Here is a 17800-nt window from a genome sequence, read left to right as displayed (position 1 = left end):
AGTTAATGTGCTCACATAGAAAGGAACTAAACACCATGTATTGACACTAAGGGTTTTAGAAAGTGACTATTTTAACACAAATACTTCTGCATAATTTTTTCCCATAAACATGTACAAATGTATTGGTCTCCCAAAGGCAAAAATGCTATCTCAACCATATTCCTAGACAAAAATGCCCTCAAAGGTGTTAAGTGAATCAAAACTAATAGTCTGTGTACTCTTTTCAAACACTGAATTTCTAATATTCAGAGAAATTAAAATTAAATTTTAAAAATAGAAAAATGAAAAAATTAAATTTACCAATACTTTCTAGATTACTTTTAATATTTAAAAAACTAATAATGAATATTTTGTTTTGCTAGCCTTTTGTGAAATACCTTTCATCATATAATTTGGCCAATTCATTTTTAACCTTAAATCATGTTCTCTGTAATATTAACGTTGCATCTTTTGGTAGTTAATAAATACTTGATTAAAAAATGTTAATTACTATTGCTGCATTAATTCACAATACTGTCTTTTCCCCCATGGTCAGATTTCAACAGTAAAGAAAACAGCAGACTCAATTTTTTAAAGGTCATCCAGAAGGAATTAAAATCTGTGGTTCCATTAACAGTTTTAAGTGAGAACAGTTAAATTCTCATTAAACTTGTTTATTTCTGGTAGATTATAATTTGAGTAATTTCTATAGCCCAGATACCCAAATGTTTAATAAACATATGGGTTAGCACTCATCTTAACATACTTAGCTGTTCCAAGTCCATTTCTGTGTGTGTATAGAGCACACACGCACTTCTTAATTCCCTAAAACAGTCTTGCTCCCCTAAAGAGAAAAACTGGCTTTTAATATGCTACCAGACACATAAGTCTCTTCTAAAATCAGAAGTGGGCCAATTTTCAAATAAATGAAGAAGAGAAAATAGTTATTAGAATGACAAAATTTAAGCTTGGCAAAAGTAGTGACTTTTATTTACAACTGCATGTATCAAGATTACAATAAAAACACTAGTGATACCATCCGAACAAAAGCAATGATTTATTGGTAATGGCAATGAATGGAATATTGACAGTCTCTGATGAGAATCAAGCAATTATCCAGGAGCTGTAGATCTGATTGCATTATGGTCTTCCAGTGTCTTTTGTACCTTAGTGGCTTTCTCCTTTTTTGCCAACTACCTAGAAAAACAAAAATAACTTTACATGTACATCTTATTTATTTAGAAATATGTGTTACTTTCAAAATAATATTATTAATTGGTAATCATCTTTAAAGCCTGGCATTAATTTTTATCCCCCCCCCCCTTTTTTTTGGGCATGCAGTATATATTTTCACTGTTGAAACTAACTGTGACCTTCCCTTTCCTCCCAGCCTCAAGGAATTAAAAATAAAACACATGCAGGCTATTTTTGGTTTCCCACACTGTTTAAAGGAAAAGTAATGCAATTTTTCAAAACAAGGTTGACAGTTTAGAGAAGTTAATAAAAGGATGATGCTATATGAGTGAAATATATTTGGCAAACTATTTTTAGGCAATTAGAAATCAAATGTCGATCACAAAATACCCTAGAATTAAAAGAGAATGCTAAACTTATGTCTAAATGCCCAAGATGACAGGTTTCTAGACTTTTCTCTCAATATGCAGATATGTAATGAAAAGAGATTAAAAATGACTAATTTTGCGTATTTTCTTTTTTAAAAAAACATAAAGAATAAATCTTGTTTCTGTCAACGATTAGAAATATTCTCCATTGGAGGGCTTTAAAAATGTCCTACTTGGTATAAACGTGGCAGCATAAAAATGTAAGAATACACTTGGTTTCTACCAACAGTGCTAGAAAACAAATCCTCTGTAGGAAGGTTCTACAACTATGTTTTAAGCAAATAATTTACTAAAACCTGACGTTTATCATTAGACAATATATTCTCACAGCAGAAATGCCTCTAAAGAAATCTACCTGCAAGCTATAGAATATATATTTGTATACAAAAAGACTTCTATGTACATTTGTAAATGTAACTTTCATATTTTAACAGATTCTGTTCCAAATGGTAGTCTGAATCAAACAAAACTCATAAAGGTCTTCAGTACATGTCGGGTCTAAAACAGAACATGGCCGGGTCAACATCATTCATGAGAGAAGATTATAAAAACCCTTCCACTTAATTCCCAATCACATGTCAGGCATGCTGTTTTCCCAACCTTGAGGAAAACCAGTTTCATTACTTTAAAAGATCTCCTCTCTACTCTACAGAAACTATGTGTTAGAAAGCCCCAAAAGCCAGAAAGTTGCTAAAGAGATAGTTTCATAAAAATATACAAATAAGAGTAAAATATTCAGGGCTTAAGAGCCTTCTTAAGAAAGAAGGGGAGGCAGTAGTATTTGTATCACTAATGAATTTAAGCAGATACAGATTGAAAGCATTATTGATCATTATTATCACTTGGGAACACACAAAACACAGAGCTATTAGATAAAGCAAAAAACAAAAACTAATATTAAAAATTAAAATTTTAGCAGATGTGATACAGAAGACACAAGTCTGCATACTGTTTCACAGGTTGATAACTCTCAACTTTCCAATGTGTACTCTCTGTAAAAAAGAAGAAATTCAGCATTCCAATATGGATGTTCTCATCCCAAACATTTTAAAGAAACTATTTTATTCATTTTTAAGTGTTTATATTACACCTCAAACAATAGTCTAGGTACATCAAAATTAGGTGTCAAAAATATTTATTCAGTAAAGAGTCCATTGATCTTCCATGTTAAGAGTTTAACCCAACCTAACATTCAGTCCGTCTTTCAATGCCTTGAGCTCACTTGGGTAGGCAAAGCAGAGGACGTGCCCATAATTAATCAGCAAAAAGACTTTGGGGTGGGCACCTGGGTGGCTCAGTTGGTTAAGCATCTGCCTTCGGTTCAGGTCATGATCTCAGGGTTCTGGGATGGAGTCCTGCATCAGGCTCCCAGCTCAGCAGGGAGTCTGCTTCTCCCTCCACCCCTCCCCCCTGCTCGTACACACTCTTTCGTGCTCTCAAATAAATAAAATCTTAAAAAAAAAAAAAAAAGACTCTGGGGCTGCAGTTCCATTGAGAAAAGAAAATCCATGTCTCTTAACTGCGGCCTAATCAATATACCATACTAGTTCTAGTATAAAAGACGTTGATGAAATTGTTCATATATGATTTCCAAAATGATTCTGTAATTCCCAAAAAATAAAATTTAAACTTTAGATTGGATTAAAACATCCAACTAGTTAAGTCTAAAAGCATTTACAACAACATTTTATTGCAATATGATTTCTCAAAATATAGTACCAAAAATGAAACATGAGATAGGAGAAAGTGAGAAAATAAAAGTCAGGGAGCAACATGGTCTGATAATGAAATTAAAGCACCTAGTTGCAAGCCCAAAATAAAAAGCAAACCAAAACAAAATGCCAACCGAGACACACAGCTAGAATAAGATCTGAAGAAAGAGATGGTTGAGGAAATCTAGGTAACAAGGCTGATCCAGATGATAGAAGCTGGAGACATCTTGCACCAACAATGGCGAGAACATGGGAAGGGTGAGAGCAGACAGGTGCTAGATGAGCAGAGAAGCAAGGAGGGGAGTAGAGTGAGATAAGGTCAATCTTTATATTACTTCATTTTAAAAAATCTTCTGTTTTTAGTTCATTTGAGTTGCATTAAAAAAGCTGAAAAATAAACAGACAGAAATGTTACAAAAATAGCTGATACGGTGAATGGCCAGTTTAGAAAAGTCTGTTTTTATTACAGTGATGAAAATCTGCTCTGCTTTTCACATGCACCTCATTCCCCAAGAAGCAAGAGCCTCTTCAATTTGGCTCATATGTGTATACTTGTAGGTTATTACTTTTTTATTAAAATAAAGCAATCCATATAAAGAGCACATTTTAGCAAAGAAAATATCGACTTCCAATTAAGATGGCAAGCTTTTCATGCTGCAACACAAAGACTCCATTTACAACAACAAAGAGCCTAAATGTATATTATAATCTGTGCACAACACCTATAATAGGCAAGAACAGACAAGTGGGAGGTGTGTTCTGGTCTACGAGGTCTTAAAAGTATAACCTTTAAAGTTAGAATAGCATGCACGGAGGTCTAAGATTTCTATCCACATCCAAGGTTCATTAGCATTACCTTAGCTTCTGTCATCTTAGTGACATAAGGAGAAGATCAATGATACTCTGAAAACTAAAATTATCTAGAAACAACTCACACAATATAAAAATGTGAACTGAAAATGCAAAACAATTCTATTTTATCATTCTTTAAACCATTTTTTACAGCTTTCTTCATTACACAACGAGGTATCAAAGCATTCCCCTCTGAGCTGATAAAATACATGCCAAATCTATTTTGAAATTTTAAATTCTAATTCCTTTGAAATTCAGACTGATTAAATAAAGTCCTGCACCTTCCCATTTCATGCCTATGGAAAATTCCTATTTTCCCTTCTACCTGGAGTGCCCACTGCTATCTTTTCCTTCACTGCTATCCATTTCGACTCCCAAAGTTTAGTTCAAGACCCTCCCCAAAACATTCTCGTCCTCTCCCAGCCATTTTTGGGAAGAATTAAGTATCTATTGCTGGGCTAGGAAAGCATGAAAATACCCTCTAGAGGAAGAGACTTTAACTAAACTTTGATCAACTTTCCATATGTTTATATATTATCTTTTAAGAATATAAACTTGCTATACAAAGGGATTATACATCTAGCATAATACTACAGAGACAACAAGTACCACACCATGTAACTATTATTTCCTTTTTTAGAAACCAAATTCATTTATAATTTTTAATAAGCGACTCTATCTATACAAAATCTAAACTGGCCAATTTCAGTTAAACATAAAAAATTTTTTATTGCAATTTGCCTACACTGATGTTGTTGACTTAGCTGAATGCAAAAAGCACTGAAGTATTAGGGGTTTTTTTGTTTTTAGCTTACTTTTGAGGAACAATTCAATCAATGAATGACATAAGTCTCATTAAAAAGAAATTAAATGTAAATTAAAAAGAAATGCAATGTAATATTAACATACATAAAATCTCTGAAACCCCCCCCCCAAAAAAAATCATTGAACCCATTCAAATTTATCAAACATTAAAAGCAAGGGACTAGCACCAAGAAAGGAGTCCATGATAGTATTAAATTATTCCCAAAGCGCTTCTCAGTGTGGTCTAGGCCAGGGGTCCTTGAGGTCCTTTCTGGGAGTATTCAAAACTCTTTTCATAATAATGCTAAATTGCTATTTCTTAACTCTCACTATCTCACAGGTGTTCAATGGAGTTTTCCAGAGGCTACATGATCTGTGATAGCAAATTTGACTGAATGTAGAAGCAGGCATGAGAATGAGAGGGTTCTATTAAGTTAGAGAGCATAACAATTTGTAAAGCAAAAACAATGCTCTTCTTGATAAATTGGTCTTGATGTGGGGGAAATATGTATTTTAATTTAAAAATATTATCTATGTTAACATATAATGAGTTTATTATTTATAAATAATTTGAAATTTTTCGGTTTCAATTTCTTAAAGGGTAAATATTAAATAAATATACCCTACATTAACAAAATCTCTTTTTTGCCCTCAATAATATTAAATAGTGTAAAAGGGTCCTAAAACTAAAAAGTTTGAGAACTATTGCTCTATAGCAGTGTTAACTAAAATTTAAAAAGTATTTAGTTAAATGATACATAGCCAATGTACTAAACAAACACAAATATTCCCAAGCAAGAAAAGTCTAACATCTCTGCTAACCTAAAGATAGTCCAGGAAAGGTAGTTTGGTAAGTAAAAGAGAGAGAAACTAGGCCAGAAGGCATAGGAAAGGGAGGATGTTAAAACCAAAAAGGTGGAGACAGATTCTTCGATGGATGATCATTAATGCATATTAGAAAAGCTGACTGAATGGCAGGCTGGTAAGAAAATGGCCAAGATGGAGCAGTGGTCATAGAGAAAAATGGAAACCAAATAGCACGAGCAGAGGTGAGAAGCAGGGAACCTGAGCTGAAATTAATGAATGGTATAGAGCTTAGAGTAGATCCTATGAAGGAATTCAGCTAAAAACAAACTATGCAAGGCAGTTGAAGCCAAATCCAATGACATTTAATTCAAACAGGTAATATAACAAAGCAGGCAGCCCAAACTTCTTTGGTGCTCACACAGTTGCCCGGTACAGCATATCCCATTACATAAAAATGTAGATGTTTAATCTCTGTTTCTTCTGACCTGTCATTATACATGTCAGATATTTGACAAAACAAATCTAAATACGTAATTGTCCTACAGTTCCCAAAAGTTAAGAATGAGACAGGAAGTCACTGTAGTTCAAAAATGAGCAGTTAAAATACCTATAGTCAAGGTTATCAATTCTGCTAAAAGCCAGCATACAATTTTATAAGCTCATCCACGGTTATGCAATTTTATGAATTTTTTTGTAACTGAATTATAATGAGATCTGTAGATACTACCAAAAAGAATAAAGAGTTTTCAGGATGCTCCATGGCTTCAGTTTCCTACCAAGCAGGGGTCTAACTGTTCAGCTGGGTGCCTCTTCCTCCAGACCCTAAGGAAACTTTCTCCCAAATAATCATCTCCAGTTTTAGACTGACTGCCAAAGGCAGCCATCAGAAACACAGCCACACCTACATTCCCCGTGCTGCTGCATGTTTAACCTGGGTACAGCAACTGGGTTCTGCATGGGGGAAGCTCCTGCTAACATTTCCATGATCTGTGGTTGCACTACTTTACAAGTCTCCCTAAGGAACTGTGACCAAGGAGCAGCTGTTCCATGAAGGTACAAAATGTCCTCATTTCTAAGGTTCTCTTTGATCTTATAAATTCTCTGCAACCCTTAGGACTGTGTCTACAAAACAAAACAAAAACGTACATATACATACATATACATAATCCACCTGTTCACTGAAAATGTGCAACGTGGTCCTTAAGCACACAGACATGGTTTAAAGGCATCTCAGTGCAGTAAAACTGAACCCATTCATTTTGATTTAAAATTATTCGTGTGATTTTAAATGTTTTCCTTGGAAACCATCAAAATCTTAATATCAGCAAAATTCTTAAAATTCATTAATAGTAATGATTTTAACTTATTCCTATTTTGACATTATTCCTAACTGCTTTCTATAACCAAACAATTATTTAGTTAAATTACTTTCCTTTTATCTATCTTTCACTTCACTATAGGCAAGGATTTTTTTTTTTTTTAATTGAAGTACAACTGACATACAATGTTATATTAGTTCCAGTTGTACAACATAGTGATTCAACAATTCTGGGCATTATACTGTGCTCACCAAGTAAATATTTTTACCCTGTTATTTGGATACCATTTATTAATAGACACTGTACCAGTACTTATTTTTATTAGAAACTGTCTTTCGTTGGACATCTAAAAATATTATTAGGAGAACTATTGCCCTAGTTGAACCTAAAATTTCATGACATGGTATGATTTTGATTTTTAAGAAATTATTTCTTTAAAATTATATTTTTACTTTCCCTAAATACCATTTAAAACAAACTTACTCGTTTGAAGTCATTCATATTGGTTGCCTGGACTGGAGTACCAATAAAAGTAAAATATGAAATTCTTGTTGTTTCTTCTTCACCTTGATTGGACTGAACAAATATCTATACCCCCCCCCATCAAAAGAAAAAAAAAAAAGAAAGAAAGAATTTTTACATTAATGATTGTTCTTTTTTTCATAAACTGATTTTGTTAGATTATTAATAAAAATGTCTTCCATTCTTTGTAAGGATTAACCCAAACTACATTTAGTCTACCACTGCTATAGGACTATTAATTCCACTGTGGGCCCTGCTGTCTTCACATTCTCCAGGATGTCATGGCAAGACACCCACCAACACAAGTTCAGGATAATTCAGTGTGAGGGTGTGGAGGGGTCACAACTAAATTCCTTACAAAGAATGCTGAACAAGTATGAAATTCATTACAGTGGGCAGACCACTGCTGAAATTTTATTATAATTGGTTTTTGACAGAAGAAAGCCTCTGCACTTCTTTGTTTCTGATAATCATTCATTCATTCAATTTCCTAAAATACTAAAAGAAAAAATAGTATTGGAAATCAGCTCCTAAAACTATATCATAGCCGGCATATTTCTTTAAGCTTGACTCTATACTTTCTAGGTAGAAACTCTGCTCACATGTTAGTAGACAACAGCTTACTTACAGATCCTTTTTCAATATACTGGATTTTTTATATGCTTTAAAAAACAACAATGCAATACTCTAGATGCTGTTAATTTAAGAATACTGCCTCTCTTGATTTAGAAGACATACTTCTTTTTGTTCTCTGATTGCATTAAATCAGTTTTTGGTGTTTTTATAGGTAAGCACAGATTCACCTCAAACTAAGCTTACTAAAATTTCCGAGTCTGTAATAGGTAGAACCAGTTCTCCATTTATTTGTAATGCTCTTTGAAAATTAACACAAGTTTATATTTACAGCTTTTAAAATTCATCTACTTACTTTGATTAGACTTTCTGATCAAAACTGTCATTTTGATTTCAATTTTATCACCAAAAAACTGATAATCATACTTCCTGTGACTAGGTCACGGACTAAAATAAAATAGTTTGAGATAGGACACAGTACACATAGACTTGGGCCTATCTCAAGATAACCATGTACAGTGATTCTCAGTGATGGAGATTATATCAAGATGTTTGGGTTGAAAGGGCTTTTTTTCCCCATAAATGCCTTCCTTCCATCACTAAATATATCAACTGGCATCAATTGAGGATAAGGTACAAACAAAAGTCAGGAAAATATCTGATAACCAATATCTAGTTTAATCTAACCATTTTCATCCATTTCATTTGGGTAGAATATTTCAAATACTGAAATCTCAATTATAATCCTTCATCTTCCTACTAAATGTATCCTGTGAAATTACAGTGAAAATCTCCTAAAGTAAACACATAGCACCCTCTAATTTACAAAAACCAGAATCATTTCATTAGTTTGGAAGGACTGTTCTCAAGGTCTCTGTGCTCGTTCTCACATTTTTTCTAGGTGTTCCACTATCTCCTATGCCCTCCTCTGAAGGACTGGAATGGGAGGGATGGAAGGGAGGAGGTGGTGGTTTGGAGAGCATATGCTGGGTTTCATTACTAAAACTCACAAAAGCAATTAATAACTGCTAAGAAGCAGCTGACTTCTTAATGCAAATTAAGATAATGTAAACGTATTCTTTTAAAAAGTCATTTTTATTGAGCTCATAACCACTACACTATTAAAAACTGTACATTCTAGAAAAATAAATTGGATTTTACAATTATCACTCATCACCCGGTATGAAGGATAATCTACAAATACCTTCAGTTTAAGTATAAAGAATGTTCTAGATTAAATTGTTCATAGAAACTGCCTAATATGTATAAAGTAAGTAAACTGACAAATTCACAAATTTTTCAAAAAATCAACCTATCCTTCCTCTTTAGGGCATATCAATTAAAAAAAAGAAAATTTAATTAGTTAATTATATACTTTTACTCATTTCAAATCAAGTGGACAAAAACCTACTGTAAAGGACCATTTAGAATCACCTAGGATACTGAAGATAATAGCATGAACTGTCACCCAGAAACGCATTAAATATAGTTAAAATACTCACAGTTACACTGTTAACATTCTGAAACTTAACATAACGAAGTGGGACAATGCCATCTTCTTTAATATCATCCTCTGTTAGTTCCAGAGCTTGAGTTGGTTCACTTCTTTCCGCTTCTTCAAAATCCATAGATCGGGGCAGATTGATAAAAATTTTTACATATTTAGGACCCTGACCTATAAAATGGTAGAATAAAATTAAATGTTAAACCAAACTTGCAATACTTTCCTTCCTTCACCATTACATTCACACTATACAACCAGACACACATCCAAACATATGCACATATCTACTTAAATCTTTAGCAACTTTAAGAAATTCTGAGTATTTTCATAGCCATTCTTTTTTTTTATAGACATTTTTTAAATGCCTGCTAGTAGTATATACTAAGTCCTAGGAATACTACATTGAAACACATATGTACATATGCATACAAATATACGAACACAGACTCCTTGTCCTCAGCTATAAAAAATATACTATGATACTTGTAATACTACTAGCGAGGAGGTAGAGAGGAGGTAGAGGGAAGGTGGAAATATAGTCTGACAATGTATGCAGGTTAACAAAAAGTTTCATAAAAGAAATTAACATTTGCGCTGGGTCTTGCAGTTGGCAACAACTGTCTATTTGTTATTTAGGAGAAAAGCGGTACCAGTGACAACATTTAGCTAAAAGGAAATTAACTATACAATTGCCAAATTTCATCTTAGGGATTAAGATATGTTAAGTGGTTAGATCACATTTAGAGAATGCCTTAGTCACTTTAACTTCAGGGTACAATCCAAAACCCGTATTTTGTGGCTGATTAAGGAATCTTGAGATATCCATATTGCTTACTCATCTCTAAAGCAACTGCTTTTACAAATACTTTGTATTTTCAGACTAAAGATACAATTTATTAATGAGAAACATTTATAAAAATTTAAAATAACAAATGAGAAGGGAATGCTATCTGGTAAATAGGATGTTTGCTATTTCTCCCAATTATGAAGAAAACAAAACAAAACAAAATCCTAGTCCCCACCTCCCCACTACCTGTACAATCCTGTTTACATATAATATACGTAAAGAAGATGAAACTACTAACAGCATAAATAGGAAGATCTAGAACCCCACATATTATATATAATGATAGAAGGAGTGTGAAATATAAATCTCTCCCAGTTCTGATCCTGATTTAGAACAACAGTTGGAAGAAAGAGGTGCTTTGTTTTTAGATTAAAATAAATTTTTTTTTTAATTTTCATTTTAGTTCCTAATAACCTCACATTATTTGCATTCATTAATCTCTTTGCTTTGTTCTAGAAACAAAGCAAATTTCATCTTTCCTCAAACAAGGAATATCAATCTACTTTAACCATCTATCTGAGAGAGAGAGCACAAGCAGGGGGAATAGGAGAGAGAGGAGAGGGAGAAGCAGACTCCGCATTAAGCAAGGACCCCACCACCACCACCTACAGGATTTGATCCCAGGACCCTGGGATCACAACCTGAGCCCAAAGCAGATGCCTAACTGAGTGAGCCATCTTGACGCCCCTACCTCTATTATTTAATAAAAAGTTTTACATATGTGCTAACAGGTCCACAGAGCAGAAAATTAAAAGAAAAGCTGTCCATTACTCACCATTATCAGGCCCTTGAAATTTCATTGAATAAAGCTTAACAGGCTGATTAAATGCCACAGTAATAAGTAGCTGTAAAGAAAATAAAAAGTTTCATTTTAAAAGGACTCTTGGAACACCCTGAATACATACAACATCTAAGTACTTAGATTTATTAATTCAATGGCAGAAGGTGGCTCCGTAGCGCAATGGATAGCACATTGGACTTCTAATTCAATGACAGAAAATATTTAATTCATTTCATAAAACCAACATAATACAAAAAATCAAAGTTTAAAGTAACTTGATTAGACTGACATTTGAGAAATACAATCATCTATTATTCACATAAGGGAATGACAACAAAATTTAATGGAATAAATTAAATTAAAAATATGCATAAGGGGAGGCACCTGCTAGCTTAGTCAGTAGAGCATGCAACACCTAACCTAGGGGTTGAGTTTGAGCCCATCATTGGCGGTAGAGCCCACTAAAAAAAGGTGGGGGGAGGGGTCAGAATATGCATAAGAACCTAAGGTCTTGTGACCTGTAAACTGATAAGCAATCTTCAAAAAAAAAAATCAAACAATTTCAAATTAAAATAAAATTTAAACTATGTATTTTAGTGTATAAGTTTAACGTTTTATAGGATGGTTTGTCAAGCATCTACCCACATCACTTGAAAATTTGGAGACAATGCACAGGTTATGAGAAGAAACTACCCCTTAGATGCATTCTATTATCCAAAACTCAAGACAATAAGACCTTTAATAGCTCTACAGACTAACTGAATGTAGAAGGCCACACAAGGGAGCTGGGATAATGAAACACTGTCAGGATGCCTCTCTCAGAAACCGTGAGTCATTTGCTCAATCTTCTTTCTAGCTGAAATTGTGCCTGATGTACATATCTATGCTTCTACACTAGAAGGAAGATTTTCCTGGCAGGAAGATCTCAGGGAGGCTGTGGTCAGTTCTGATATGCATCATCACATTATATTCAGGGCACCACTGACAAGGAACACAAGTGTAAACAACATTCCTAAAGCTGTTCAGTAAGGTAGCTATGGTTAGAGCAAACATGGAATCTGAATTTATGATTTCAGGATCATTGTGGTCTGTTTGCCTAAGAAAATACCCAGACTACTTCCTTTGGTTATATAAATGCTTTTTATACTTACCTATAATAGTGTGTCAAAAAATAATAAGCATGACACATATAGAAATTTGAACTATAGGTGAAGAAAAGAGAATGGAAAGCTAGAAATAGATCAAGTCAGCAAGAATCTGATATCCTCTTCCTGAAGTTTGTGAACAAGAATCATTTAACTCTTTTAAGAGAAGCATGATCAGATTCATGTTTCTTTTTTTTTTTTTTTTTTAAGATTTTACTTATTTATTTGAGAGAAAGAGAGCGCACACAAGCTGTGGGGCAGGCGAGATGGAGAGGGAGAAGCAGACTCCCTGCTGAGCAGGGAGCCTGACGAAAAGCTTGATCCAGGACCCTGAGATCGCAACCTAAGCCAAAGTCAGAAACTTAACCAACTGAGCCACCCAGGTGCCCCCAGATTTATATTTCAGAGGAATAACTTTCATGAGCATGTGGAAGATAAACTGAAATGGAGACAAAGCAGAGACAGTGGATTAGAAAGTAAATTAAGGAAAGTAACACTCAAGATGAAGATAATGATGGCTTGATCAAGGTAGTACTACGCTACTTCCTCTGTGACAACACAGGGAAGTACTGGGAAGTACACAGAGATTTACATCTAGGAGCGAGGACCAGATACACAGGGAGTGCTCCTCTAATTAGTCTCTATTTCTCAGGTACAAATTCATTTGGGTGGGGTAAAAAACAAAATATGGAAGACAGGTCAAGAATGAATATAAGGACTTAAGGTGGTGAACGCTCAATTCATTAGTGGGGCCATTCCAAAATTCTGAGATTCTGTGTAATGCACCTGGCAGTTTGCATAGAACAGAGAAAGGAGGTGGGTCTACACCATCAAAGAAACGGAAACTTACAAAAAGGAAAAGAAGTGGTCATCTGAGGAGAAACACAAAACAATGAGATGGAAACATAATAAAGAACCCAGAGCAGGCATAAATATTGATGATCCCTACAAGCTTTAATTTAAGTATTCAATTACCTGTTCATCACAATCAGATTCCAAGAAGGTCATATCTTTTCGTAAACAGTTGTCAAATCCATGCTCATCACTTTCATTAAGGCATTCACAGCCAGCTTTGTTAATAAAAGGCATTAAATCCATCTGAAAAAAGTAAACCAAGACTTTAGGCAAAGCACTTGGATTTGGTCTAACAATCTAACCAAAATGTAAATACACGATTCTCTCTAGAGTAGGCAATTTTAAAGAAAATTTCTCTTTTAAAATAGTTACTAAAATTTTTACAATAATCCCTTCATTTCAAATTCTGAAATGAAGGGATTATTCATTTCTATCACTATTAAAGCCAAATCTAGGTTTAGCCCACTTGATAAAGTATCAAAAACTAAGTTTTTAACATGAAGATTATAAAATGTTGGCTTGTACTTTTTTATTAACAGTGATTTGCTGTGCAAAATATGCAAATTAAAATATCCATAAGATCCAAAGAAAGCCGACCTCCCTCTTCTAGTGGTCATGTACTCCTTAAACCTATATCCATAAACAGTTTACATTTAAGATAAATAACAAATAAGGATTAGAACACTTGTTATTATGGAAAATTTCAAACATATATAAATAAATAACACAGTGAACCTCTCGTACTCACCTCCCAGTTACAATAATCAACTCATGGCCACTCATATTTCATCTTTACACCGCAAGCAGGCCCTATCCCCTCCTCCCATTTTCAAATAAATCTTAGACATGTCTTCATTTCATTCATGAACATTTCAGTGTATTCATGAACATTTCTAAGAGATAAGGACTCTAAAACAAATCCTCAATATTATTATAACTAAACCGAGTTAATACTTTAGTCATTAACAGATTTCCATGTTCACATTTCTTCAGTTGTCTCATAAATGTTTTACAGTTGGAAATAAGAGTTCAAAAAACGTACACTGTATTTGGTTAATGTCTCTCAAATCTCCTTTCATCTATGGTCATTTAGCATCTATAGATTTCTAATATTCTGGATTGTGCTGACTGCTTCCCCATGGCATCATTTAACATTTTCCTATCTCCCGCGTATGTGTTGGTGGGTAGTCCTACACCACACCGGAGTTCTGACAGTGGTCATCCCTTCTCCTGGCTTTAATGAGTGTGCCTCTGGTGCTCTCTCATGAAGATTTTATTGATTGCTTTTGGAATAAATGGGTAATGAATTCTGTCAAATGCTTTTTCTGCATATTAGGAGATCAGAATCTTTCTCTAGATCACTGAATTTTGTTTACTAATATTTTCAGAACTTCAAAACAACTGTTCCTAATTGTAACTCATCGGTAGCTTTTTTTGGTGCAAACGTCAAATTCTGGGATCAATGTCATATTTATTTAAAAAAATTTAAAAGTTTTCCCTCTTTATATATAGTCTTCGAAAGTTGGAATAACACTAGACTATCTGATCTTTAAAGATTTGGTAAAATTTCCCTATGAAGTTCCCTTGACCCTGATGGTAGAGGTCTCTAACTACTTTCTCTATTTCCTCTATGGTGATTGGTCTATTTAGGAGTTCTGCTTATAATGGAACTGATTTTGATAAACCCTTTTTTCTAGAAAAGTATCCATTTCATCTACTAAACAAGGACGAATTTTGAAGTTTACCAAGTACTACAGATTATCATTTACACATTCACCTATCACAACGAGTGCTCTATTTTTTTATACAGATACTAATGCATATGTATATCATTCTGAAAGAGTGTATACCATTCTAAGGAAAGCTTTTTAATGTCAAATAATTATGTCAGGTCATTATTATCAATATGGTAAGAATCCATTAGTATAGATCCTTAATTATTCATGGAGTGACCTAAATGCTTTTAAAGCCAAAATGTTATTTTGAATTTATTAAATGTTACGCTGTAGATGTTAACCCTATTGCTCAGGGTAACACACTGTAGCCAATTTAAAAGCAGCGGGGTGGAGGAGCAGTGGAGGGATAAAGTAGCACTGTAAAGCAAAGTGCCATTCTAGAATTACTCTAAACTTTAAGAACATTTGCCTTGAAAGGGTAGTTTAGACAAATCTTTTAAACACATTTTCCATTCTACCAAGATACCTCTTCAATATTATATCTAGGATTAAGACCCCAAGCATGAAGACAACATTGCAGTCATAGTACCTTAATGATGAAAAATAAACTAGGTGACTTAAAGTTGTTTTAACATTTACTTATCGTGGGACACACAAAACAAGTATCACCAACACATGCATTAAAGTGCTTTGTTATACAACACTCTCTGGGACAAACTGGCATTATATCTGACCTAACTGCAAATTGACATATTCTAGAAATATGCCATTGGAAATAAATAAATACACTACCTATGGAATCAGCTTGCCAATGAGAAAATAATGAGAAAACAATCAGACAAATCCAGATTGTGGGACATTCTAGAAGACAGATGGTCTCAACCTGCGCTGTACAATAAGATAGCCATTAGCCACATGTGGCAATTTAAAATTAAATTAATTAAAAATAGATAAAAGTTAAAATTTGGGGTCTCAGTTGCACTAGGCATGTAACAAATGCATAATAGAGACATGTACCTAATGGCTACTCTATTAGAGTGGTATTGGTTTAAACTTTCAAAAAAAGGCAGTCATGAACAAAAGAAAAAAAAAAGGAGACAGAAGTTTCCAGAACACTAAAGAGAACAACTTAAGTGCAATGAATGATCCTTGACTTGATCCTAGATGGAGGAAAAAGAGGTATAAAAAATATTCTGGAGGAGCACCTCGGTGCCTCAGTCAGTTAAGCTCTTGCCTTCAGCTCAGGTCATGATCCAGGGGTCCTGGATCACTTATAGGGGCTCCCTGCTCAGCGGTGAGTCTGCTTCTCCCTCTCCCTCTGCCCCTCTCTCCACTTGTGTTCTCGCTCTCTCTCTCTCTCCCTCTCAAATAAATAAAATCTTAAAATAAAAAAAAGAATATTCCAGAGATAATTAAGAAAATGTAAACATAGGCTATAAGTATTCTGTACCACTGTTAAATTCCTTAGGAGTGACAATGCTATCATGGTCATGTAAATGAATGTTCTTGTTCTTAGAAGCTACAGGCTAATAAAATATTTAGAGATGAACCAACATATTTTGTCCACAGTTTCTTTTAAATGATTCTGCAGAAGGTAAAAGTCTATAAGTAAATATTAAGAAAGCAAAAATAGCAAAATATTCACAACTGATGAAACACAGGTGAATGGCATATGTGTTTGTTGTACTACTGCTCTGTCAAGTGTGTTTTAATAAATTTCATTGTTCTTTTTTGGAGGGGGAAAATCTAACATAAGACACACACAGGAAGTCAGAAAAACCTTTCCATGCTTCCAGTTTGGGTTAATGAAAGATCTGTCTTACTATACAAATTAGAGTCACTTAAGGTTTCATTTCATTTTGATGAACGATGAAAAAATTTGTAGTCTAAAATCTATAGTTCAGAGATCAGAATACTAAAATAGAGGAGTAAGCCTCAAGATTCAGAACATATGCAAATCCAAGCAAGTTCAATTCCAGAGCACTCAGAACTCAAACTTCTGGGCGGGGTAGGAGACTTGATATTGAGGCCCTCTCGTTGCATCTGAAGTCACACTGGGTACACTTAACAAATATGGGAGAAAAGAATGTTTTCAATTTTCCCAATGCTTTAATCAATGTTTTAAAAACTCAAAGTCATTATATTCATAGAAACACTCTTACTTCTGAATAAGAACTGTCATGATTCTTAATGTTATATCATGCTTACATCTATGGCAGTATTTCAAACCCCTCTAAAAAAGATAAGCCTATCCCTCTTACTCTGGCTTCAAATTAGGAGTTCTAAAACTACAGATGTATAAAATCGATAACTGTATAGCCTCTCAGTGTTACAACATAACTGAAAGTCTTTAAAACCAAAATTTTATTTTAAAATTGTCAATACATTTTTGCAATGCTTATACTTAAATTTACTTAAGATACAGGCTTTCACTCATTGACTCTTACTCCCATTAAGTTTCTATCTGTGTTGTGAGAATGACATTCTTAGAAACACATTACCAATCTTAAATATTTAATAATCTTATAGATGTATAGTTCAAAATTTTTAATGTCTGGATTGACACCTGATGGAAAAAATGAAAGTATTTTAATTAATTTATTTTTTTGAAAGTGCTTTTAATAGGTTTTCACACCATATTCATAACATTTGCATGAAAACTAAATTTTTTAACTTTCTTAAAACTTCATTTTTTCCTGCTTATTTCCTACCTGCAGCCAAAACACTAATAATCACACTTAACTGATGTGTAAAGAAGTATCCCTCCAGCTAAAAGCAGCAGGACTGCTGTGCTCATAAGAC

General features: G+C 33.8%; 1 protein-coding gene across 3 annotated transcripts in view; it reads right to left on the bottom strand.

Moving 5' to 3' along the window:
• Positions 1–940: 940 nt before the first annotated feature.
• The window catches only part of TXNL1 (thioredoxin like 1), a 33392-nt gene continuing 16532 nt past the window's right edge, over positions 941–17800 (bottom strand). For 2 of the 3 annotated variants that reach the window (XM_072822506.1, XM_072822525.1), the window contains 6 exons: positions 13443–13565; positions 11317–11386; positions 9693–9865; positions 7579–7683; positions 2551–2593; positions 941–1176 (listed from right to left, as the gene is read on the bottom strand). In XM_072822506.1, the coding sequence (XP_072678607.1) occupies positions 2555–2593; positions 7579–7683; positions 9693–9865; positions 11317–11386; positions 13443–13565 (510 nt within the window). In that variant the 3' untranslated portion in view covers positions 941–1176; positions 2551–2554. The remainder of the gene's footprint in view (positions 1177–2550; positions 2594–7578; positions 7684–9692; positions 9866–11316; positions 11387–13442; positions 13566–17800) is intronic. The other variant, XM_072822515.1, reaches the window with a different exon arrangement.

Source organism: Canis lupus, chromosome 1 (genome assembly GCF_048164855.1).
Source record: "Canis lupus baileyi chromosome 1, mCanLup2.hap1, whole genome shotgun sequence".
NCBI classification, from domain to species: domain Eukaryota; kingdom Metazoa; phylum Chordata; class Mammalia; order Carnivora; family Canidae; genus Canis; species Canis lupus.
This window is presented reverse-complemented; position numbering and strand designations above follow the sequence as displayed.